This window comes from Oncorhynchus nerka, linkage group LG13, assembly GCF_034236695.1.
Source record: "Oncorhynchus nerka isolate Pitt River linkage group LG13, Oner_Uvic_2.0, whole genome shotgun sequence".
Classification (NCBI taxonomy): Eukaryota; Metazoa; Chordata; class Actinopteri; order Salmoniformes; family Salmonidae; genus Oncorhynchus; species Oncorhynchus nerka.
Genome location: NC_088408.1, coordinates 29,586,768 through 29,611,199, shown reverse-complemented (window position 1 = coordinate 29,611,199; position 24,432 = coordinate 29,586,768). Strand labels below are relative to the sequence as shown.

The 24,432-nt window shown below is 42.0% G+C and overlaps 1 protein-coding gene and 1 non-coding gene across 2 annotated transcripts; one reads left to right on the top strand and one right to left on the bottom strand.

The window, feature by feature from the left end:
• Nucleotides 1-1,882: 1,882 nt before the first annotated feature.
• LOC115139297 (nuclear receptor coactivator 7) lies at nt 1,883-21,642 on the bottom strand. The gene is made up of 17 exons (XM_029676502.2): nt 21,226-21,642; nt 17,973-18,119; nt 12,769-12,929; nt 10,657-10,718; nt 10,081-10,188; nt 9,905-10,006; nt 9,686-9,811; nt 9,421-9,605; nt 8,806-8,960; nt 7,991-8,626; nt 7,747-7,909; nt 7,481-7,631; nt 7,162-7,290; nt 6,881-7,033; nt 6,710-6,805; nt 6,509-6,582; nt 1,883-5,315 (listed from the first exon to the last, which is right to left on the bottom strand). Exons 2-17 carry the CDS (start codon nt 18,008-18,010, stop codon nt 5,180-5,182), a joined length of 2,475 nt encoding a protein of 824 aa, XP_029532362.2. The 5' UTR covers nt 18,011-18,119; nt 21,226-21,642; the 3' UTR covers nt 1,883-5,179.
• A 1,967-nt stretch (nt 21,643-23,609) lies between these two features.
• trnae-cuc (transfer RNA glutamic acid (anticodon CUC)) lies at nt 23,610-23,681 on the top strand. Its single transcript has one exon. It is a non-coding gene; the product is annotated as a tRNA-Glu (tRNA).
• The last annotated feature ends 751 nt before the right edge of the window (nt 23,682-24,432 follow it).

Sequence of the window (24,432 nt, the reverse complement as noted above, 5' to 3'; positions counted from 1 at the left end):
AGAGAGGTGTCACAAAAAGCAGAAATATAGATCAAATTAAATCACTAACCTTTGACGATCTTCATCAGATGACACTCCCAGGACTCAATGTTACACAATACATGCATGTTTTGTTCGATCAAGTTCATATTTATATCCAAAAACCTCAGTTTACATTCGCGCTATGTTCAGAAATGCCTCAAAAACATCCAGAGAAATTGCAGAGAGCCACATCAAATTACATAAATACTCACCATAAACTTTGATGAAAGATACATGTTTTTACATAGAATTAAAGATAAACTTGTTCTTAATGCAACCGCTGTGTCAGATTTCTAGAAAAGCTTTACGGCAAAAACACAATGTTCAATAATCTGAGAACAGCGTTCAGCCACAAAAGTAAGCCATACAGTTACCCGCCAAGTTGTGGAGTCAACAAAAGTCATAAATAGCATTATAAATCTTCACTTACCTTTGCTGATCTTCGTCAGAATGCACTCCCAGGACTCTCACAAGAAATGTTAGTTTTGTTCGATTATGTCCATATTTATGTCCAAATACCTCTGTTTTGTTCACTATTCCAAAGGCACAATGTGCGAGCGCAAAATCCTGAGGAAAAGTCAAGAGAGTTCCATTACAGTTTATAGAAACATGTCAAACAATGTTTACAATCAATCCTTAGGGTCTTTTTCTAATAAATCTTTAATAATATTCCAACCGGACAATAGCGTATTCATTACAGAGAAAAAAGAAGGAACGGCGTGACCGCGAAGTAAACAACTGATTGGCCTCAGCCTAGTCCATTTGTTGAAACAGCTCTTATTTGACACCCTTTCACAATAGAAGCCTCAAGCAACTTTCTGAAGAATGTTGACATCTGCTGGAAGCCTTGGGAAGTGCAACCTGGCCCCATAGATACAGCATATTGGATAGGCAATCACTTAAATGAAACTACAAACCTCAGATTTCCCACTTCCTGGTTGGATTTGTCTCAGGTTTTCGCCTGCCATATGAGTTATGTTATACTCACAGACATCATTCAAACAGTTTTAGAAACGTCAGTGTTTTCTTTCCAATACTACTAATAATATGCATATATTAGCATCTGGACAGAGTAGCAGGCAGTTTACTCTGGGCACCTTATTCATCCAAGCTAATCAATACTGCCCCCGTGTCACCAAGAAGTTAAGGGAGAAATAAAAGTTTATGGCCCGTATCACTAGTGTCACGCCTAGCAGTAAAGAACGATGTTTGTACAGATGTGTAGGAGGAGACTCAACCTAGGAGGAAGGGTTAAATATCAGTGCTTGTGTGAAAATGTTTTTGTCTAATGCAGCTGTATTGATCCTCTGGGAAGAATAAACTTGGTTAAGCTTTCATAATGTCCATTGAGTTTTTACTCTGCGAAATTAGAACCTAACAGTATTATATATACACACAGTACACATTTTCTTCTATGATTATTTTCTTCTTCCAACTGGCCTAGGCTTCAGCCCCGGTAAACGCCTGCATTAATTCGTCCCTGGCCGCAAGTTGAGTGCAAATGCCCTGGTCATGGCTAGAAGGGATCCATCTTTTGTCAAATTAATGTCAGATTTGACTTTTCGCAGCAGGTTAGGATAATTAGGTTAAGGTCAGGAAAAGGGTTAGCTAAAATGCTAAATGTTTCTACTTCTGACGTTAACTTGCCAAATGCTGGATCCCTTCTAGTCATGACCGTAGATGTTGAGCAATTTACTCAGTTGAATCCTAAACTACTTGTCAAAATGGAGTCAGCTTTACTTACTAGCCTATGGGATAAATACACAAGTTGCATTTGCCTATGTAGCCCACATAAGACAGTAAGTAAGCAAGCCAACCTTGGACAAGTAAGCAAGTGGGGGGAAAAACAATTCTCAGCATGGAACGCTATTATTTGTTTATTTCGTTTTAAACGTGGCAACAATAGAATAAATACATCCTTGGTGGTATTCACATATGATACTATGATTTTTGGATTCACAGAAAATAAAACACTGGAAACATTCACAATGAGAAGAACACGCAACATCTATATGACAACAATACATAAAACAAAGCCATACCTGTAAGGATTGTGGATAGTGGGAACGCAGGAACAGGTTCAACAGTTACAGTAGTCATATCATGCAGTAGGCCTAGTCATCTTACAGTAACTAGAGACAGAAATGAACACTCCCTTTATCGACATTGGTTTGGAAAATAAAAAAGGGACCCTCAGTTGCACGAGATCAACAGAACGTGTTGAGAAAAAAGGTATATCCCTTTCATTCCCAAATAAAATACCAGTGGTGACCCATCCTTCCCTGTCGTAGTGGTAGAAAGTGACAATAGTGATGGATGTTAATTCCAGACAAGACCAATCACCGAGTTATTGAACTGTCCCACAAGACTGCAGTGCAAAACGACATCCCTCCCTACTTCCCTTGTCTCAATGGACTAAACCCTCTCACTCTGTAGCAAATCACCCTACTTACCGAAACGCATACAAAACAAAGAGAAGGTACAGTTGGTCAGAGATGTGACAGACTAATACTGCATTGAGAACCTTCAATCTATTTCCTGCTTGGGATTTATCAATCTTGTGGGCGATGACGGGACTTCCTTTAAAACAAAACAGAAAATTGAAACGCAAAACAAAAAATAAACATACAATTCTATATGATGAAACAAACAAAACAGATACAAAAGTATAATAAAACATTTGTTCATTACAAAAACTCCCTCTTTACAGTACATTCTGAAAGTATTTAGACCTTCCCTTTTTCCACATTTAGTTACATTACAGCCTTACTCTAAAATTGATTGAATTAATGTTTCCTCATCTACACACACCCCATAATAGCAAAGCGAAAACAGATTCAGAAATGTTTGCAAATGTATTACAAATAAAAAAACTTAAATATCTTAAGCATTCAGACCCTTTGGAAAGCACACACCTGTCTATATAAGGTCCCACAGATAACCGTGCATGTCAGAGCAAAAACAAAGCCATGAGGTTGAAGGAATTGTCCGTAGAGCTTCAATGCTGACAGGATTGTGTTGAGGCACAAATCTGAGGAAGGGTAACAAAACATTTCTGCAGCATTGAAGGTCCCCAAGAACACAATTAGCCTCCATCATTCTTAAATAGAAGAATATTGGAACCACCAATACTCTTCCTAGAGCTGGCTGCCCAGCGAAACTGAAGGGCCTTGGTCAGGGAGGTGACCAAGAATGTCGATGGTCACTAACAGAGCTCTGGAGTTCCTCTGTGGAGATGGGAGAACCTTCCAGAAACAACCATCTCTGCAGCACAATCAGGCCTTTATGGTAGAGTGGCCAGACGGAAGCACATGACAGCCCGCTTGAAATTTGCCAAAAGGCACCCAAAGGATTCTCAGACTATGAGAAACAAGATTCTCTGGTCTGGTGAAACCAAGATTGAACTCTTTGGCCTGAATGCAAAGTACTGAGAGAACCTTGATGGAAACCTGCTCCATAGTGCTCAGGACCTCAGACTGGGGTTCACCTTCCAACAGAACGAGCCTGGACTTGAACATCTCTGGAGAGACCTGAAAATAGCTATGCAGCGACGCTGTGCTTCAACACAGTACTGAGTAAAGGGTCTGAATACTTACATAAATGCTATAGTTCTGTTTTTTTTTTTATATATACACATTTGCAAAAATGTCTAAATCCGTTTTTGCCTTGTCATTATGGGGTATTGAGTGTAGATTGATCGGGAATAAAACATTTTTTAAAATTCATTTTAGAACAAGGCTGTAACATAACAAAATGTGGAAGAAGAGAAGGGGATTGAATACTTTCCGAATGCACTGTATGTTCCCTTAAGTGGGCAGTTGTTTTGGAAAGCGAGGGTCATGAAATGCAACATTCTCATTCAGTCTATATAGGACTGGAGACATGAGAACAATACAACCTTCAGTGAATGCAAACCTCTTCTCTTTGTAAACAATTACTCCTATATTTAAAGTGGGTTTGCGGCGAATGTGTGTGTTAGAGAAATGAGTCTCAAAAGCACTTACCTAAAACTTCTTCCCTTTCACCTGCTTTCTCTTCTCACATCAGTTCCTAATATCTCAGGGAAATCAGATTATTCTGGTTGATAACAAAAAGGAGCAATCTGATTGGCGAGAATTGATGGTTGTTTATTCACTTCACCAGATGCCTTATTCCCTTTTGATGGGCATTGTACCCACTTCCCTAATACAAAAATCTCACAATGAATTGTTTTAGTATTGTGGTTTACAGTCACCTATGACGGATTTCATTAGCAAGGACAATTGCATCAGAATCGCCTCTGATCCTCCAGGAACTTGAGTCACTCTACTTCTCCCCCTCCGAGTGGGTAGAAGTTGAGTTCTGCAGGCAGGCTGCATGCTGGGATAGCTGTGGCGTGGTAGGTATAAAAAGGTGCCTGCATACTAGATTCGGTTTGCTCCTAGCAGAACTCAGCTAGACGCACATCTGTGCCTCACATACTCCCTTAAATGACTGCTTGAAAATGAAGAAAAAAAGCGGCAATATTATGTTTTGTCCCTCTTGAGACGCCGTAGCAACATAGTCAATATACACTTCCTCAAAATAGTTAGAATAAATCAGAGAAATTAACAAATGTGTAGTTATTTTTAGTTGTTGCCGAGGTCTTCGTCACGCAATTTTACATCTAGCTAAGATGTTTGGTGCAGTATTTCAAGTGAATAAATGTGCATGAAAAGTTGTCGTCTCTCGTTGAATGACAAACACTTCATTGAAGAATCCCTACTTTTGACCAATCACTGACAAAGGAGAGTAGACTTCGGCTAGTGAACTTAAACTTGTCTCAAGAAAACAAATGTGTGTGAACAGCTGGAAAAAACCCTGCCAAACACCAAAACATCACAAAATCTTGTCATAATAAATGCGTAAACCAGCGCGCCACATTTCGACTAGGAAGCATGCGAGAACCTTAAGGCAGCAAATAGAGAGAAAGGGAAATACACCAGCCACAGCTTTTCACACCTCCGCCACACTCAGGACAAACCAGGTTCCAACCACATCAAACCGGCTGGCATAAACCATGACATACACCATCTGAAATCGTCAGCTCCGCATTCTGATAAAGGGGTGGGCGTTGAAGCTAGGTCTAGGTTCCCACAAGTGTGGGTGGGGTTTGGCGGAGACTGGAGGTGGAGGGAGGCTACTCGAAGGCCCAGACCTCCACACTGTGGATGGTGAAGTCCTTCTGGATGGCGAGGGGCTGGTTGTGGAAGGTGGCACAGCTAGAGGTGGTGCCGTGGTACAGGTCAGCGTCCACCCACAGCCCTATCTGACCTCTAGGGAGAGAGACAGGAAAAAAGGTCAGACAAACTCATAAGGACATGGCAACTACAAGTTGACTTCAACAGAGAGCAGGTCACACAAAGATGCTTACATGGCTTTTTGTCAAGCAAAGCATGACAGCGAGGGTACAACGCTGCGTACAGAAATATGAGGCAGAGATGGGCTACATCATCATGGTTCAGAAGAGGGTGAGTAAAGAGGGAAACGTAAAGTGAGGTAGAGTGTGAGCAGTAGCTACATAGTGTGCATAAAATAACACATGCGCAGAACATGATCTGGATCCTTAGCTTTCAGAAAGAGGTTTCCGTAGGGGCGGGGGCTAAAACTTAGTAGCCACAGCCTATAATTTAATAGGCTAGCTATTTCAGGTGATACACAGACATCAAAATATCTGTCATGCCATTTCCTAACCTGATCACCAGAGCTTTTGTGTATATAAGCTGCCATTTGTTGTCATTCTTATAAGGCCCAGTGCAGTCAAAAACTAGTTTTGTATGAACAAAAATAAACGCAACAATTCCAAAGATTTTACTGAATTACAATTCATATAAGGAAATCAGTCAATTGAAATAAATTGATTAGGCCCTAATCGATGGATTGCACATGACTGGGAAAACATATGTATCTGTTAGTCACAGGTAGGGGCGTGGATCAGAACACCAGTCAGTATCTGGTATGACCCCCATTTGCCTCATGCAGCATCTCCTTCACATAGAGTTGATCAGGCTGTTGATTGTGGCCTGTGGAATGTTGTCCCACTCCTCTTCAATGGCTGTGCCAAGTTTCTGGATATTGACAGGAACTGGAACACGCTGTTGTATACGTCAAAATATGTGATGGCAGCGGATGAACGGCATGACAATGGGCCTCAGGATCTCGTCATGGTATCTCTGTGCATTCAAATTGCAATTGTGTTCGTTTACCGTAGCTTACTCCTGCCCATACCGTAACCCCACCGCTACCATGGGTCACTGCAAACCGCTCGCCCACACGAAGCCAAACATGTGGTCTGCAGTTGTGAGGCCGGTTGGACGTACTGCCAACTTCTCAAAAACAAATGAGGTGGCTATGGTAATGAAATGAACATTGAATTATCTGCCAACAGTCTGTTGGACATTTCTGCAGTCAACATGCCAGTTGCATGCTTCCTCACATTGCTCAATCACATATATTCAAATACACTCACCCTCCTCCTCCCATCTGAAGAGAATCTATGTTGCCTTTAACAAAGTAGGAGTTCTCCCCAGTCCAGCGGTACATCTGAGCAAAGGAAAAGCAACACATTGGAAGTCAGGGAGCAAAGCAATGGCATTCAGCTCACATAAAGCATTCAACTTGAACATGGCTATAAGGATAACACACAGAGTATAATATGACTATGTCTGACCTTGATCTCAGGGCAGAAGCTGAAGAGGAAGGTCTCTCCCGTGCCATAGCAATGCTCACTTACTCTGAAAGGATGGGTAGAGTATCCCCCAAACAACTAATGGGGGGGAGAGAATTTTTAAAAACTCAAGGTTCCAATACAAATTGGGCACCATTGTCAGTGTTTGTGTACCTGGTTGTCCATGTCTTTGATGACCAGTAGCACAGGGCTGTCCACATCCAATAGGCTCCTGTACAGGGTCTTTAAGCTGGTCCCGTGTTCTGCCGTACTGTAAGCCAGTCTCCATGGATACCCCTGCACCCGCGCCGGCAGCCGACACGCAAGCTGTGGGGAGAGAGAAAAACAAATTCTGGGAAGTGTGTGTCGATGTGCATTTCTGCATAGGTTGTGTAGGTGAAGTCACATGTTTGTTTTCTTGATTGAAAGTGTTGTGAGTCATGGCGTGTGTGTACCTTCTCTATGTGTGTGTCCTGTAACAGAGTGCTAGGGTCACTGAGCATGGGCAGTAGATCCCCCGAAGGCTCCTCCCCTTCGTAACTGCCAAAAGTCTGCCTGCGCGTCGCCTCGTTGATGGTGATGATCTACGAACACAACCATGTACTGTTAGATACCTTAACCGTACAGTCAAAACATACTTAACCGATAAAACTCATAGTCCAAACATTGAAGACAGCTTGGTCCACACACACCCACAAAATACTTGACCACAATGTTAACATAACATCACAGTCAGAATGCACTCATCCGAGGGATCATGCCGTTTGAACTCACCTCCCAGCTGTGAGGGGTCACGGGGTCACTGAAGAAGTTATCGATCATGTTGAGCTCGTCCTTCTCCACGACCACGAAGCCCTGCTCCCTGGCCACCTTACCGTACACGTCAGGAGACCATTGGACAAAAAACGCATATAGGTGGTCCACCCTGAAACACACCACAATTTTATGTTTCAGAATATTTATTGAAAGTTTATAAAATTGTGAACACACACCAGTTGTCATCGAGGTTCTGGCTATGGTCTCATTGGTTGACCTCTCACCTCTCCTGGGGCACAGCAAACCAGTATTCCGGCTGCTTTCCTCTCGTGTGAGCGGGGCTGGATGACCGGCTAAAGATGAAGGACTTCCTCATGGGCTTGCCCACCTTGAGGCAAAGGAACATGGGAGGGGTCTTACTCTTCCTCTCCGTGGACAGAAGCGTGTCTGCAGAGATTTTTGAAAAATTTTAAACAATGCAATTACAAGAAACGACACAAAATGCTTGAAGTGTTTGTGAACACTCACTTTGGATGGGCGCCTGCATCCGCTCCAGCAGCCAGGACTTCACCTCCGCTTTGTTGCTCCTCTTCCGCTTCTCTTCTTCACTCAGCCCCTCTATCATTGGTCCGTTCTGCAGCTCGCCTGCAGGGCTGGGTTCCCAATAAATACATTTTCCCGGAGCCTCAGCAGTCTCACTGAAGCTCAGCTTCCGGTTTTGGTCCATTGCGGATTCTGATTGTTCTCTAATGCTAACACTGTTCACTAGTTGCCCTGTAGAGTTGTCGTCTTGGCCTTGGCCTGTGGCTAGGCTAGCAGGCTTCTCCTTCAGGAGTTCACCAGCTTTCTCAGTCTCTGATGAGACGGGCAGTGATTCTGTCATGTCCTCAATGGATCTGTTCTGTACCAGTCCTTCATCCTCCTCCTCCCCTCTCTGCGAGGTCAGTGGGACTGAGTCAGAGGGGGACTGGTCCTGGGACTTTGCCCGTTTAGGGGTATTAGATCCTGGAGGCTCTCCTTGCTGGTCCGAGCTTGTAGCACTGGCAGGTGGTCTGGATCCGCTCTTCGGTTCCTCAGCGCTCCATTTCAATGGAAGCTCCAGCTCTGTGAAACACTCATCTGATGGAGACTTGTCCGCTGGATCACACTCTGCTCTCGCTATGACTGGGATATAAGAAACCATGCTGTTTTATTAAAATGACCACATGGATCAAAATATTGCTAAATTATTATTATGCACAAGCTAATTTGTTTTTAACTTGACGTGTATAATGATTCATTTTGATTTGCCATGATTCACCCTGATCCAATACAATTCATTATGTGTTATCTCCCAGTCATACCAGTCTCTGACAGGGCAGAGTTGATGTCGTCCAGGACGATGGGTCGTTTGGGGTCCAGCGCCTCGTAGCGGCTAAAGGGGTTAAGGTCGCGCTCTGAGGGCAGCTCCTCCCACTCCCCGGGCCTGTACAGAGGACACAGATCCTGGGGTGGGTCTCTGTATAGTGTCAGGGGGCACACCACAAAGCAGGATGGGAAAATAAAAACAATTAAATAAACAAAAATAAAATGCAACTGAAAAACAGAACAGAAATAAAAAAGGGATTTCAAAAGGCAAAATAATACTACAAATAATAGTAACCGAGACAATGGACCAGTTCAAAATCAAATATAATAGATTATTCAAAAACTAAAGACAAAAACGAATACGAGTCGTCTGCCCTTAGAATCTGGTACCGGAAATCAGTTTCCACCTCAGAGAGGAGAAAGAACAAGTGAGAGAGAGAGAGGAGTGCAGAAAGAGGTAGAAATAACAAGAAGAAAAAGTGTGACGCTTGAAGAGTCAGTAAGAAAAGCAAGGTTAAGATAAGACCAAGAAAGAGCTAAAAGGGCTAGTTTAAATAGGGAAAGATAGACAGTGTGAAAGAGCTTCTCAAGATGGCAGGGTGGGTTCTTACAACGGCAACGCGTCCTTGAGTTTCATGTGGGAGATGTCGTCGTAGAGGGCCACAGACACCACCTCCTCCATGGGGCAGAGCAGGCCGTACTCCTCACAGCCGTGCTCAATCACCAGGGGGTCAGACTTGTGAGGGTCAAACATGATGTTGTTGGGCGTCACGATCATCACCCCTCCCACCACACCCTGGGAGACAATAAAATACATCAGTTTGAGTCTGCTGTGGTGGTCTTTAATGCAAAATGGCCTACGGTTTGGCCACTTACCATTCCATCAGTAAAGTACTTGCAGCTCATCTTAATGAACTTGACCGTGGCGGGGCTCTCGTCCTCGGACGGGGGCGACAGCACCCGTCGTAATGGTCTTACTGACCTGCCGCTGGAGTCTCCATCCTGAAACATATCGCCAGGCAGCAGGGACAAGCACAGAACCAGGATCAAAGATTACTTTAGTATGGGTCATCTTAAAAAGGAGAACTGACTTACCTGTAACACCTTCTCTGATAGGCCGCTGGGGAAAGCGGGGTCAGAAGAACCCACAGACTGAGAGTCGGCACCCGATTGGTCCACGTCAGGAACAAACAGCTTCTGCAAGGGTGAAATACAGGCATATTAGCCAGGATTTACAGCATGAAGTGGTGTGTAATGTGCTAAAACCTCACTTGTCCAGGATAGATACTACGGCAGAAGAGACGGTTGAGCTGCACCAGTTTGTTCGGGGTGATGTTAAACTTCAGAGCAATGCTGCTTAGAGATTCCTGGAGTCCCACCTGTAACATGAAGTTAAATCCTTGGTTATTTTTGATTACCAAAAGTATCAACCTACCCAAAGCAAAATGGAGCATGAGACTAAATCTACAGAAATCTTGCAAAGCATACAACTGGGGTGTCTTCATTAAGCCGATTTTGTCGCAAAACGTTTTGCAACAGAAACTGTTTACTCCAAAACGGAAAACATTTTGCCATGAAAATGAGTTTCTATTGGACAAATTCAGGTAGGTCCCTCTGTTCGTTCACTCAGTTTGCTTCCATTTGGCTCTTTAAAAAAATGGAAAACGGTTTCCATTGCTAGACGTAATGAATACACCCCTGTATTTTCTGAAGAAAATGTTTGAGGTTTATTGTCCACATTGCTTTCCTAAGCTAGAGTCTTTGAAGTCAGAACCCCATGGGTTTATGGGAGTTGTAGTGTGAGAGAGTGGAGTTAGTGAGGCATCACGGAGGCAGCCTGTACTAACGGTATACTCCACTGTCCCGGGGGGCCTCTTCTCTCTCTTGGCCTGGCTGCTCCTGTTGCCATCTGAAAGACAGCCACAGGTCACTGACACGGTATAGAGAGATGACCACCTTAGAGCAGCTCAATCAGAAACAAAAGCATGTATGCACAAACACAATAGTGCTTTAAAATTGAGCTATATTGGAATCTCTCACTAATTGCCAGAGACAGTTTATTAAAAACACCCTCCCACTATGTCCTCTACTCCAGCTCCTACAGAAACAGTGGAGGGATGACTCAGCATTGTACAGCTGTGAGGAGTCCAGCCGTGGGTCACTGTACATTCAGAGATCACCTTTGGTACAGAGCTGTCACTTATTCACTACTGTATAGTGACTGGTAGCTTTATCAGATCAAGAAATAGTCATAAGATATGTTTGTTTTCTTTCTGTGTCCTGTTGTAGCTCTGAGTGAATGCCGTATAGGACTGAATAGACTCATTGGTTAGTAACTGCATACCTAGGATTATGGGGATATCTGTTCTGATTGAATTTCATTGTTTGTAAAGCTAATATGCAACAACCTTCTAAATTAAAAGGCTGCACACGGTAAAAGGCCTTAGCTTGAATCCTTTATAACCAGGCCTGGAGAAGACAAACAGACACAGCAATAACACAGATATCCGTCTGTCCGTCAGTGAGTTGTCTGTCAGGGTTATGTGGGTTCTTTTGTCTAGATGCCCACACTGGGCTGGAGAGAAAAATTACCGGGTTTAATTAGATTACTGACAGCAGTTTACACAGCTGGCCTGGTACTGACAGTACTGTGGCTAGTAGATTAACACGGGGTTAATGAAAGGTCTCTAAGCTTTACAGACTACAGGCCTCGACAACAACGCTCGTCTGGGACAAGAAAAATAATTGAAGTAAATTGTCCGAAAAACTATATCAAACCATTACTCCAATCAGAATTGGATCAACATTGGCGTAATATTAAAATCCATTTTTCATGTACACAAATAGTCAAATACTTATTTTCCACCATAATTTGCAAATAAATTCATTAAAAATCCTACAATGTGATTTTCTGGATTTTTTTTGTCATTTTGTCTGTCATGTTGAAGTGTACCTGTGATGAAAATTACAGGCCTCTCTCATCTTTTTAAGTGGGAGAACTTGCACAATTGGTGGCTGACTAAATACTTTTTTGCCCCACTGTATGTTATGTATGTATGTTTTCTGTGGCTCTAGGTAGATGCCATAGAGTACTTCCGTGGTCAAGCGGCAGGTCTGTTGGAGGAGGTGAGGACGCAGAAAGAGCTTGTGCCACAGCACCCTCTAGGGATGGTCTTCGACACTCTGCAGTCTGAGTACCAAGGGTAGCCAGCCATCCTTCAGGATAGCTTTAAAGGGGCAGTGTTATATTTTGAGACAGGCTTGAATATGCAAAGAGTGGAGCCTACATGTTGGTCTGATTCTCTATGGTAAAAATGATCGTAATGCATTGTAAAGTGGTTCCTTGCATCATACAATGATTTATTTATTTTTTGACTAGTGACTTGACCTTTCAGAGTTTTTTTTTTTACGCTTTTTTAAAAATGTGGCTAACAAGTGGCAAAAAAGTTACAGGTCAAGGCCTAGACTAGCTATAGAAGACCTGTTGGCCATTGAAGGAGACTGCCATTTTAGTTAAAAAACAACACTGACAGAAATACTGTTAGATTAAAACATCATTCGATTAGATATATTAGTGTTGAATAAAGACACTAATTAGGCTACTTGTGACAGTAATATAGGTTCACAAATGATTGATGTATATTAGTTACTGCTTCTTATGCAGCACACTTCTAATGTTATCATGATAATGTGGTATGCCATATTGCAAAAACATGGAAAATTCCACCTGCCAACTGGCTATTCCTCCATCCAACCACAGGAATCTGAAGGGAGAGCTGAGGATATTCATCACATTGTCCTAAAAGCTGCCAAAAATAACTGCCAAAACTAAAAACAGAAGAGAATCTAGTCAGTTATGAAACTTCCTTGATAAGATGATCATTCTGACCCTCTGTTCCTAACAGGGGGTCATGTGCCTCAGTGCCTAGGGAAAGTTCCTGTGTGTGACTGAGTTTTACCTGAGACTCCAGGCAGGTTAGGTTTAATCCTCTCCAGGGGTTCAGAAAAAGCAGGATCTGGGCAGGAGATGACGGGCATCTTTGCGGACAAATCCAACCGGTTCTGCTCAGCCACTGCCTTCCCTGATTGGCTCTGCTTGAGCTGTCTCCGCCTCTTCAGCCTGAGGTTATGGACAAAGAGGGCAATTTGTTTACTCAGGCTTATAAACATTTGATTTATTTTGCTTGCTCACTCGCTCTGTACCTCCCTCTCTCTGCTCCCCTTTTCCCTGATGAACCATCGATAGGTCAGGCGATGACGTCATGGCATCTTCCACCCCCGCCTAGGTTCATTAACAGGTGAAGCTAGAACAAAGCTAGTCACCCAGTATACACAGGGATAGTGCTAGGCCTATGGGACTGACTCAAACAGGTTGTAAACAAGGCCCAGGCAGTGTAGGCACAGTATAGAAAGTTGGAAAGAGAGAGATGAGATAGGGAAGTCAACATTCAAGGAAAACCAATGCTGTACAGACAAAGGATGTGTGAAAATGAAGAAGCTGAGAGATAGAGAGCATCTCTAATGGAGGAGCACTGGGCAGTGGATCAATACATTTGGAGACACGAGACAAAAGGATACAGCGCTGGTCTTTTATTAATAGCTTCTCTGCCATTACGGATACTGCAGAGCAACCGATATCTAGTAAACGTTTCAGGATTTCACCAGCAAAATGCCAGACCACCATCCTGTTTCACACAGAGACATTTCCACAAGCGGAATGTATAGATTTCCTTCGGCGCTCTACCATTTTGTCCCACTCTTGCTTTTTCTCTATCCTGGTTACAGAGAAATGTTAGGCCTGCCTGTGTACCCACTCAAGCACAACCACAGATAATGCAAAACAAACAACTCTTCCAAAAACAACAGCAACAGGACAGACAGAGCCAGGCTCTCATGCTTCCATTATTACTACTGGGTTCCTCATGCTTCAGCTACTTACAGGGATAAAAAAAAAACACGTTATAAACAATAGTAATAATGTCAAAATCAACCGGGACCGGCTTTTGGGCCATCATGTGACTGACTGTCTATGTCCTGGAGGCCATATGACAAAATTTGGTGACATAACAGGCAGCCATTTCACAGTGCCTCTTACGATCGCAAGCACTCCGCAATCCTAAATGGCCTTTGCACCCTGCTCAGTGGACAGGAAGAGAGGGAGAGCAGGAGATGCTAGCTGAGGTGGTGTGGTCAAAAGAAACAAGAGGTCCTTCCTCCCTCCATGTTCCCGCTCCTCAGGCTATACAGTCTCCTCTCCATGCAATACTGAGGTTATTAGCCTAGCTCTAGTCTAAAAGGTATGAGATGCATCTCGGAGACACAGCAGAGGGATGTAACGAGTGCACCTATCAACGTGTTGTCAGCCTGCACTTGAGACTATGTACAGTTGAAGTCAGAAGTATATATACACACACATACCTTAGCCAAATACATTTAAACCCAGTTTCACAATTCCTGACGAGTAAAAATTCCCCGTCTTAGGTCAGTTAGGATCACCACTTTATTTCAAGAATGTGAAATGTCAGAATAATAGTAGAGAATAATTTATTTCAGCTTTTATTTCTTTCATCACATTCCCAGTGGGTCAGACGTTTACAGCTCGAACCAGGAACACATCGACAACAGCTACCCTCGAAGCATCGTCATCCATCGCTCCACAAAAGCAGCGGCCATTGCAGAGCAAGGTGAACAACTACTTCAAGGTCTCAGAACGAGTGACGTCACCGATTGAAACGCTTTTAGCGCGCACCCCGCTAACTAGCTCAGGAGTTGATAGGCTTGAAGTCATAAACAGCTCAATGCACAGCGAAGAGATGCTGGCAAACGCACAAAAGTGCTGTTTGAATGAATGCTTAAGAGCCTGCTGCTGCCTACCACCGCTCAGTCAGACTGCTCTATCGAATATCAAATCATATACTTAATTATAATATAAAACAAAAATGCGAGCTATAGGTCATTAATATGGTCAAATCCGGAAACGATAATTTCAAAAACAAAACGTTTATTCTTTCAGTGAAATACGGAACCATTCCGTATTTTATCTAACGGGTGGCATCCATAAGTCTAAATATTCCTGTTACATTGCACAACCTTCAATGTTATAATTACGTACAATTCTGGCAAATTAGTTCGCAACGAGCCAGGCGGCCCAAACTGTTGCATATACCCTGACTCTGCGTGCAATGAACGCAAGAGAAGTGACACAATTTCCCCAGTTTAATATTGCCTCCTAACCTGGATTTCTTTTAACTAAATATGCAGGTTTAATAATATATACAGTATATCACAAAAGTGAGTACATCACTCACATTTTTGTAAATCTTTGAGTATATCTTTTCATGTGACAACACTGAAGAAATGACACTTTGCTACATTGTAAAGTAGTGAGTGTACAGCTTGTATAACAGTGTAAATTTGCTGTCCCTTCAAAATAACTCAACACAGCCATTAATGTCTAAACCACTTGCAACAAAAGTGAGAACACCCTTAAGTGAAAATAGAGCAGTCGGTCTGTAAACAATTGTTGGGAAAATTACTTGTATCATGCACAAAGTAGATGTCCTAACCGACTTGCCAAAACTATAGTTTGTTAACAAGAAATTTGTGGAGGGGTTGAAAAACCGAGTTAATGACTCCAACCTAAGTGTATGTAAACCTCCGACTTCAACTGTGTGTATGGGTGTCATATTTCACCATGATGCAGAAATCCAATTTGAATGTGCACAGCATCCCAGTCCGCTTGTCTGTGTGTGAGCGTTGACTGATGACTCCACTGCATCAGTGCAAGTATCAGGTGTACCCAGTGTAATGAGGGCCAGATGGCAAGTCGCTCTGGATAAGAGCGTCTGCTAAATGACTTAAATGTAAATGTAAATGTAATGGCTACAGAGCACTACTCCGTGTTCAAAACGTCAGTCAGAGTACGCAGACAGAGAACAAGTAGACAGTGCGCAAGATAAGGAGAGGTCTGATTTCCGATTGTTATGAAATTGAAATCGGCCCTAATTATTCGGCCATTCCGAGTAATCGGTTGACCTCTAGTGTGTGTACAGTACCATTCAAAGGTTTGGACACACTCATTCTTTATTTTTACTATTTTCTACATTGTAGAATAATAGTGAAGACATCAAAACTATGAAATAACACATATGGAATCATGTAGTAACCAAAAATAGTGTTAAACACATCAAAATATATTTTAGGTTTTTCAAAGTAGCCACCCTTCGCCTTGACAGCTTTGCACACTCTTGGCATTCGCTCAACCAGATTCATGAGGTAGTCACATGGAATACATGTCAATAACAGGTGTGCCTTGTTAAAAGTTCATTTGTGGAATTTCTTTCCTTCAAAATGCGTTTGAGCCAATCAGTTGTGTTGTGACAAGGTAGAGGTGGAATACAGAAAATAGCCCCATTTGGTAAAATACCAAGTCCATATAATGGCAAGAACAGCTCAAATAAGCAAAGAGAAACGACAGTCCATCATTACTTTAAGACAATCCGGAACATTTCAAGAACTTTGAAAGTTTCAAGTGCAGCCGCAAAAACAATCATGCACTATGATGAAACTGGCTCTCATGAGGACCGCCACAGGATAGGAAGACCCATAGTTACCTCTGCTGCAGAGGATAAATTCATTAGAGAGTTACCAGCTTCAGAAATTGCAGCCCAAATAAATGTTTCACAGAGTTCAAATAACAGACATCTCAACATCTACTGTTCAGAGGAGACTGCGTCAATCAGGCCTTCATGGTCGAATTGCTACAAAGAAACCACTGCTAAAGGACACCGATAAAAATAAACTTGCTTGGGCCAAGAAACACAAGCAATGGACATTAGACCGGTGTTAATCTGTCTTTTGGTCTGTCTTTTTGGTACAAATTAGATGTTTGGTTCCAACCGCTCTGTCATTGTGAGATGGAGAGCAGGTGAACGGATGATCTCCGCATGTGTGGTTCCCACCGTGAAGCATGGAGGAGGTGGTGTGATGGTGCTTTGCCCGTGACACTGCTGGTGATTGATTTAGAATTCAAGGCACACTTAACCAGCATTGTAACCACAGCATTCTGCAGCGATATGCCATTCCACCTGGTTTGCGCTTAGTGGGACTATCATTTGTTTTACAACAGGAACATGACCCAACACACCTCCAGGCTATGTAAGGGCTATTTGACCAAGAATGAAAGTGATGAAGTGCTGCATTAGATGACCTGGCCTCCATAATCACCAGACCTCAACCCAATTGAGATGGTTTGGGATGCGTTGGACCGCAGAGTGAAGGAAAAGCAGCCAACAAGTGCTCAGCATATGTTGAAACTCCTTTAAGACTGTTGGAAAAGCATTCCAGGTGAAGCTGGTTGAGAGAATGCCAAGAGTGTGCAAAGCTGTTATCAAGGCAAAGGGTGGCTACTTCAAATAATCAAACATATATTCTGATTTGTTTAACACTGTCTATTTCATAGTGTTGCTGTCAACACTATTATTCTACAATGTAGAAAATAGTACAAATAAAGAAAAACGCTTGAATGTGTAGGTGTCCAAACATTTGACTGGTACTATGTGTAATAATATATATAATACACACACAATTCTATCCTATGTATTCTACAGATATACTGCCCTATGTACATAGATATGGAACTCATTTTAATAATGCTTACACTGTTTTACCCATTTCATATTTATATACTGTATTAGAGGCCTATCCTAATCAACTATTTCTGTACATATACTATTTTATCCTACATATTTTTAAGATATACATATTCTATCCACATACTGTCTATACCTACCATTAAATACATACAGTTATACTCCGGACTCTGACATTGCTCATCCTAATATTTATATATTCCTTAATTCAATTATTTTACTTTTAGGTGTGTGTACTGTTATGAATTACTAGATATAACTGCACTGTTGGAGCTAGGAACACAAACATTTCTCTACACCCGCAAAAACATCTGCTAAATGTGTTTGCGACTAATACAAATGTAATTGAACACAACGTGACAAACAACGGCATAATGGGAGGTCAGTCAGTGCTGTCACGCTGTGCACACAGTGAAGGAAAACATAGCTGCCGCATCCTGGTAACACAGGCCGTCTCGGAAAACACAACGCTAAAACTATTTGGCCTAAACACAGAAACAACTTTCACTTACCTGGAAAAGTATCCAGGCTTCCTCTCCCTCTTCTCCATCAGTGCAGTGGTCTACAGCTTCATGCAACCCGACACATACACACTGAGCAGAACTTGATGACTATCCCTTCTCCGCTCCTTTCCTCTTCGCACGGCACTCTTCCTTATCCTAAGGGAGGAGAGAAATGAATGAAGAGAATTATCTGAGTAACTGCGTTGGCTGCAGCAGTGTACCAAATAGCAAGCAAACGACTCCACCAGACTGTTAGAACAAGCTGAGTGATAGCTAATGCCACAAGCCCATCAGCTTAAGTGTAGAGCTGAAAGCATATCGAATGAGCATTTGGCAAATGAGCGCATGTGCCAATTGAATCTCTGATTACGTAGGCCTACATATCCAAATACTTATAAAGTATGGATTTCAGCAGACCAAAAGCATACAAACAAGTACACGATAAGGGTTTAAGAATTTTTGAAGCATCGCCTGCGTAGTGACTTGGAGTCAGAGGTTTATTTCAAAAACGGGTCTGCGCTCTATTCCATGGAGGAGTTTAGGTACGGGCAGCAGGTAGCCTAGTGGTTCGAGCGTTGGACTAGTAACCGAAAGGTTGCAAGATCGAATCCCCGAACTGACAAGGTAAAACATTGGTCGTTCTGCTCCTGAAAACGGCAGTTAACCCACTGTTCCTAGGCCATCATTGAAAATAAGAATTTGTTCTTAACTGACTTGCCTAGTAAAATAAAAAATAAAATAACTTGACTAGGGTGAATCACTGCAACAGCTCACAATTACAACCTTGGCAAATGGCTTGTAGTAACTCTGAGCAACTGCATTTCTAAAACGGGCATATGAATTATTCTGTAACCAACAATCCACTCCTTATGTCAAAGGTAAGGAGTGGCATGTAACGTTAACAGAATAGCAACTGAGAAAATCAGGTTGAGGGGTTGATGGAAAATGGCATCCCTTGAGAGGGCAAGAACAAGATGCAAGTCAGTAGAATTGTAGTATTATCATAAGGAGACATGTACTTGGATTACGGAGGAGGAATGGAGGGAGAAAGACAGAAGGTCGGAGGGAGGAAGAGGGTGAGCTTGAATCGGTAAAGAAATGGCAGAAAAAAGGGGAGATTGTGTAATAAATAAGAAATGTCTGAAAGTGTAAGCAGAGTGAGCTGTACACCGGCTCAAAGACAGGAGGAAACATTTGAGTGAGTGAGGGCGAAGTATCAGAGGTGGTAGGTGTAGTGAAGTTCTCGAAGCCCAAGGCTTGCACCGAGCATTGGTCACAAGCATTTTGCTACACTCGCATTAACATTGCTATGTGACCAATAACATTTGATTTGAGATTTTAAAAATGAGTCTGTGACAAGTGAAGTGGACTCTTGCCTTTTGGCTGATCCATTTGAGGTTTCAGTGGGTGAAACCAGAGTTGGGTGCTGTGGAATCTGTGAAAATAACCAGAAGTGGTCTTGTGATATTTGTTTGTGTTTCTGCTGGTCAGATGGAGCAGGTGCTCCGTGTTAAAACAAATGGGGACAAGAGATGTGAATTGTTTTGCTCTCAAGAAGTGATTACTGGGGTAGCAGTAAATGTGAAAGTTGACCAACTGAAGGGGAAGATTCTCTGTTTGTGATGCTCGTCGTTTGGTGCGACGCAGACAGGGTGGCGTGAGCGGTGAAACAGAAGAGTCATTGTCTGTTCTTTTGAGTTTTGATGTTGAGTCTTTGCCTGACAAAAGTGATGTTTTTACTGCAAAGCTGTCATCAAGGCAAAGGGTGGCTACTTTTAAGAATCTCAAATATAAGATATATTTAGATTGGTTTAACACTTTTGTGGTTACCACATGATGATTCCATATGTGTTATTTCATAGTTTGATGTCTTCACTATTATTCCACAATTTAGAAAATAGTACAAATAGAGAAAAACCCTGGAATGAGTAGGAGTGTCCAAACTTTGACTGGTACTGTATATGTTATCCCATACAAGCTTTTGTGCAGAATACATTTCGTCGTTACAGGTGTCAAGCACATGGACATGTGGCAGCAGTGTGTATGAGGGAGGTTCCTAGGTGTGAGAAGTGTGCAGAAGGGCATGAGACAAAGGAATGTGTAGCATTGGGGTAAGTAGTGGTATGTGTTAATTGTAGGCTTGCCCATGGCGTCCGTACGAGAGAGGCAGGTTGGCGTTTCCAGGGTTAGAGTAGTGCAGAAGTTGTCGTATGCTACAGTAAGATGGGATTTTTAGTGTTTATAGCAATGGTTATCAACTGTACTGCAGGGATGGAACTTAGGTCGCAGAAAATTGAGGTTGTGGTGGCAACTGCAGAGAGGTGTTTGGGTGTAGGAGACTTGAGGTCAAAAGAGTTATAGGGTGTGCTGAGTGGGTGTGTCTGTCCTTTCAGGCTTTTGGACTGAGGTAGGACTAGACCGATTGAAATAGTAGAGTAGGGTGGTGGAGTTAAGTAAGTGTAGGGTTAGGTGACGGGGTGTTTGTTTATTTACTCTTTTTTTTGAGGGGGGGGAGAAAGTATAAGGGAGGTATACTCCAGTCTAGTAGGTGGCGGTAATGCAACATTTATGCCAACAGCCGTTAAACCTCATCAACTGGGTACTGGACTTCCTGACGGGCCGCCCCCAGGTGGTGAGGGTAGGTAACAACATCTCCAACCCGCTGATCCTCAACACTGGGGGCCCCACAAGGCTGGCATTTCTAGTTGTGGAATTACTCGTTAGATTACTCGTTGGTTATTACTGCATTGTCGGAACTAGAAGCACAATCATTTCGCTACACTCGCATTAACACCTGCTAACCATGTGTATGTGACAAATACAATTTGATTTGAAGAAGAACAGATTCAATTAACAGAGAAGGCAACCAGGGAATATCTGAAAACCTCCTACTTTTATGTTATTTAACTAGGCAAGTCAGTTAAGAACAAATGATAATTTACAACGACGGTCAACACCGGCCAAACTAGTTAACGTTAGGGACTTTACAATAACTGCATATCGATGTCTGTAACAGGTGCAGCAGAAATTAAACAGCCAACATTGAGCCTTTCGATATCGGTAGACAGAGATCTAACGTAAAACAAAGTTAAACAGCAACACGACAACAACAAAAATGAGCTAGCTAATTTAGCTCTAATCTACCTTTCAATTAACCGTTAGCTAGCTTGTTTGGTTTATAATGAGAGCTAGTTATGTAGCTAGTCAATATATTTCGTAGTTAGTTCAGTCATGCTAAAGCTAGCTACTTAACGTTACCCACCTTTCTGAATCCTGCTTTTCTTGCTTAACGTGTTCCTGGCAGTGATGCAGCAAAACTGAGATTTCCCGATGACTATGGATACAACAGACTCCGGTTGCATGACTGCATGAACGTATGCTGTCTGCAAAACTGGAGAGTTATCTACGCAGACGGGACAAGGTCCACACAAGACAACACTGACAGCTGATGTCATTACAGACAGTTTGTTTATAGTGACAAAGGCGGAGAAAAAAAAGATGGATTCAGTAGCGTGGTTGACAATGTTTACTTTTTTAACGTTAGTTACGACTTGCAAATAGTGGACATGCATAACACCATTAAAATATATTATCTAAGCTAGCTATGTGCAACCATGCATTTTCATAATTCTAAATAACGCAAATACGACCAGTACTGACAAATATGTTCTATAACAAAGGAAACGCACGTCCTCAGATTGGAGGCAGGTGAGCCCATGCTAGCCAATAAGACGGTAGATGTGTGTTACAACTTCGACTTAGTCGTTTATTTTCCTTCTCCATATTTGCCGAAATGCCACGTGCCATCCACTTATGCCAGCGCATTAGTAACAACCTAACCAAATGAGGCTCACGTAGAAAATTTGCAATTACATTTTTGGGTACAAACCCTCTTCGATTAAGTTTAACCGCGGTTGGCATCCAAAACATGTTGTATTATCGCCACCTACTAGACTGGAGTATAAAAAAAACACAGCCATTACCCAATCATCTAACACTACACTCAAATTATAATACATATCATACTCCACTATTTTAATCTATTTAGGCCTACTTCAGGCCAACAGCCTGGAAGGATGGGACACCACTACTTTTTTACATGTATTTTTTTAAATTATTTATTGAATATTCGAAAAACATACAATATACTTGCAGTGAAGCCGCTCAATAACTACATCATACCAGTCATCCAACAGATTCCCATTCAGAGCGACACACAGAAGCATCCAGGGTCAATGCCCTGCTCAAGGGCATGTTGACCAATATACCACCAGGCCAAAACCCGTGAACCAATAGCTGTCCCTCAATCATTCGAGATCGTTCAACCATGCTGTGAAGTTTAACATACATTTCAATCTATCTAATCGAATAGAATCCACAGATTGCGAGTTGAAGATAAATAATTTTACTAAAAGTATTAGTATATTAGTAATTGACTGACCCGGTCTCTCCAGATCTCCTAACAGTACTATTTATAGGGTCAATTTTAGATCAATGCTATGCATTTTCAGCCATTCCTGAACCTGAGACCAGAAACAGGCTACCTGTGGGCAATACCAAAATAAATGGTCTATTGATTCTCTACCCTCACAACAAAATCTGCAGAGCTTTGATGATTTTATGCCCCAAATATTCAACATTTTGTTGGTGGCAAGAATTCTATATAATAATTTTAGCTGAAAAGCACAAAGTCTTGAATCTTGTGTTTTATTTATCAACGCATACACCCTGTACCATGGATTCGGTACATCAAAAATCTCTTCCCTCAAATTCCTGGTCCTCAAATGAAACTGGTATACTTTCCTATTTATGCTATCTTCATTCCTCTACCAGTTTTGATCCTTTATATTGGGCAGACAGACCAGTTCCCTACCTCCTCCCGCTACCACCCAACTCCTCTATTTTGGGGGCAATGCTGTAATCAATTGGTTGTACTCTTGGATTGGGCAGACCTTTCCATACAATTCTGATAACTCCATGAAGGACATAACTCTACCATGCCAATTTACAATATAATTTAAGAACAAAATACCCTTTTCAAACATCTTTCCCATAAATACAGGTATTTTATCAACCTGCACATTTGAGTTCAGCCATAACATTTGTTCTATCTTTTCAGGGGGATGAAATTGAAATTGTAGCCAGCTCTGCAATGCTTGCTTGAAAAAGAGAGTATCAAAGTATCATTTTCAATTAATCGAAAATTAGACGTGGCAATCTGCAAAAAGGCCATTTTTAAACAATGGATGAGCTTTTCTTAGTAATCTACTTGATTGAGAACCATTTAGGGTTCAAATTAAACTTTTGAATGAATGAAGCTTTTAGAGAGAGGTTTAGTGCTTTTATATTTAATCATCTCAACCCACCCAATTCATATTCATTATACAGATAGGCACGTTTTATTTTGTCTGCTTTAAGCGTCCCAGATAAAGCTAAATATTTTTTGCTCAAATCATTTGAAAAACTAATCATCAGTTGTGTTTTGTGATATGAATACCAAGTATGTCTACGTCACCATCAGCCCGTTTTATAGGTTAACGGTAGGGTAATGTAAAAGTTGTATTGTTCAAAGATCCAATACAATTGGATACAAGTAATCATTAACACCACTATTGATATAATCTAAAGTTCAGCTGTAGGTATCCTTCCCTGGTGGTCTAGTGGTTAGGATTCGGCGCTCTCACCGCCGCGGCCCGGGTTCGATTCCCGGTCAGGGAATCTACGTTTTGGTATAGTGCTGCTTATTGTAGAATTTCTCATCTTATCTTTTGACAGTGCTAGTACCATAACTAACACATACTTGAACATTGAAAAACGCGTACGATCCCCTTTACCCAGCGATGGATTTGGGTTCATTTTTTTTGTCTCCTTTTCAAATTTCACCGTTAGATGGCGGTCTAATCACAGCAATTGCTACTCGGCTGAAATCAAAAGGCGTGGCGCTTGATGAGCTCATGAATTCAGTCATTATAAATGTCCCCTTGCTGTTATTCACAAACAGAAAGTTGCACAGTTGATATAATATGAAGTATGACCCAGCTTTTGATGACAATGAGCGTCATGATTTTACATTGGATTGTTGATTTTAAAGACCTTGAATATCTAGGCCGGGGATGGGCAACTGGCAGCCATAACAACCAATATAAGCCAGTTCAGAGAGCAAACAGGTTGTTGAAGGTGGGAAGGAGAAAGTCTGAGAACGGATACTGTAGTACAGTGCATTGTAGGCTGTATACTGTACAATGGATGAATTGTATGGCCCTGAACATTGTGCTTTCCATTTATTAACAGTACTGACTGCTCAATAGATTTTGACTGGTTGCAGGTTCATATCAACAAAGAACAAGAATTACAGTATCACAGAGACAAAGGACAAGTTTGTGAGATGCAGGGTACAGTACTGTAAAAATAGGGGTACAAGGAGGAGGAAGAACAAAATTGCAAAGAGCAAAGCAGAGTAGTAATTTCT

Coding starts and splice junctions, on each gene's coding strand:
- LOC115139297 (XM_029676502.2), bottom strand. CDS start 18,010: ATGGAGAAGAGGGAGAGGAAGCCTGGATACTTTTCCAG. Junction 10,189..10,656: donor CCGGGACAGTGGAGTATACC/GTTAGTACAGGC, acceptor TTCATGTTACAG/GTGGGACTCCAGGAATCTCT. Junction 8,961..9,420: donor CTCAAGGACGCGTTGCCGTT/GTAAGAACCCAC, acceptor GACACTATACAG/AGACCCACCCCAGGATCTGT.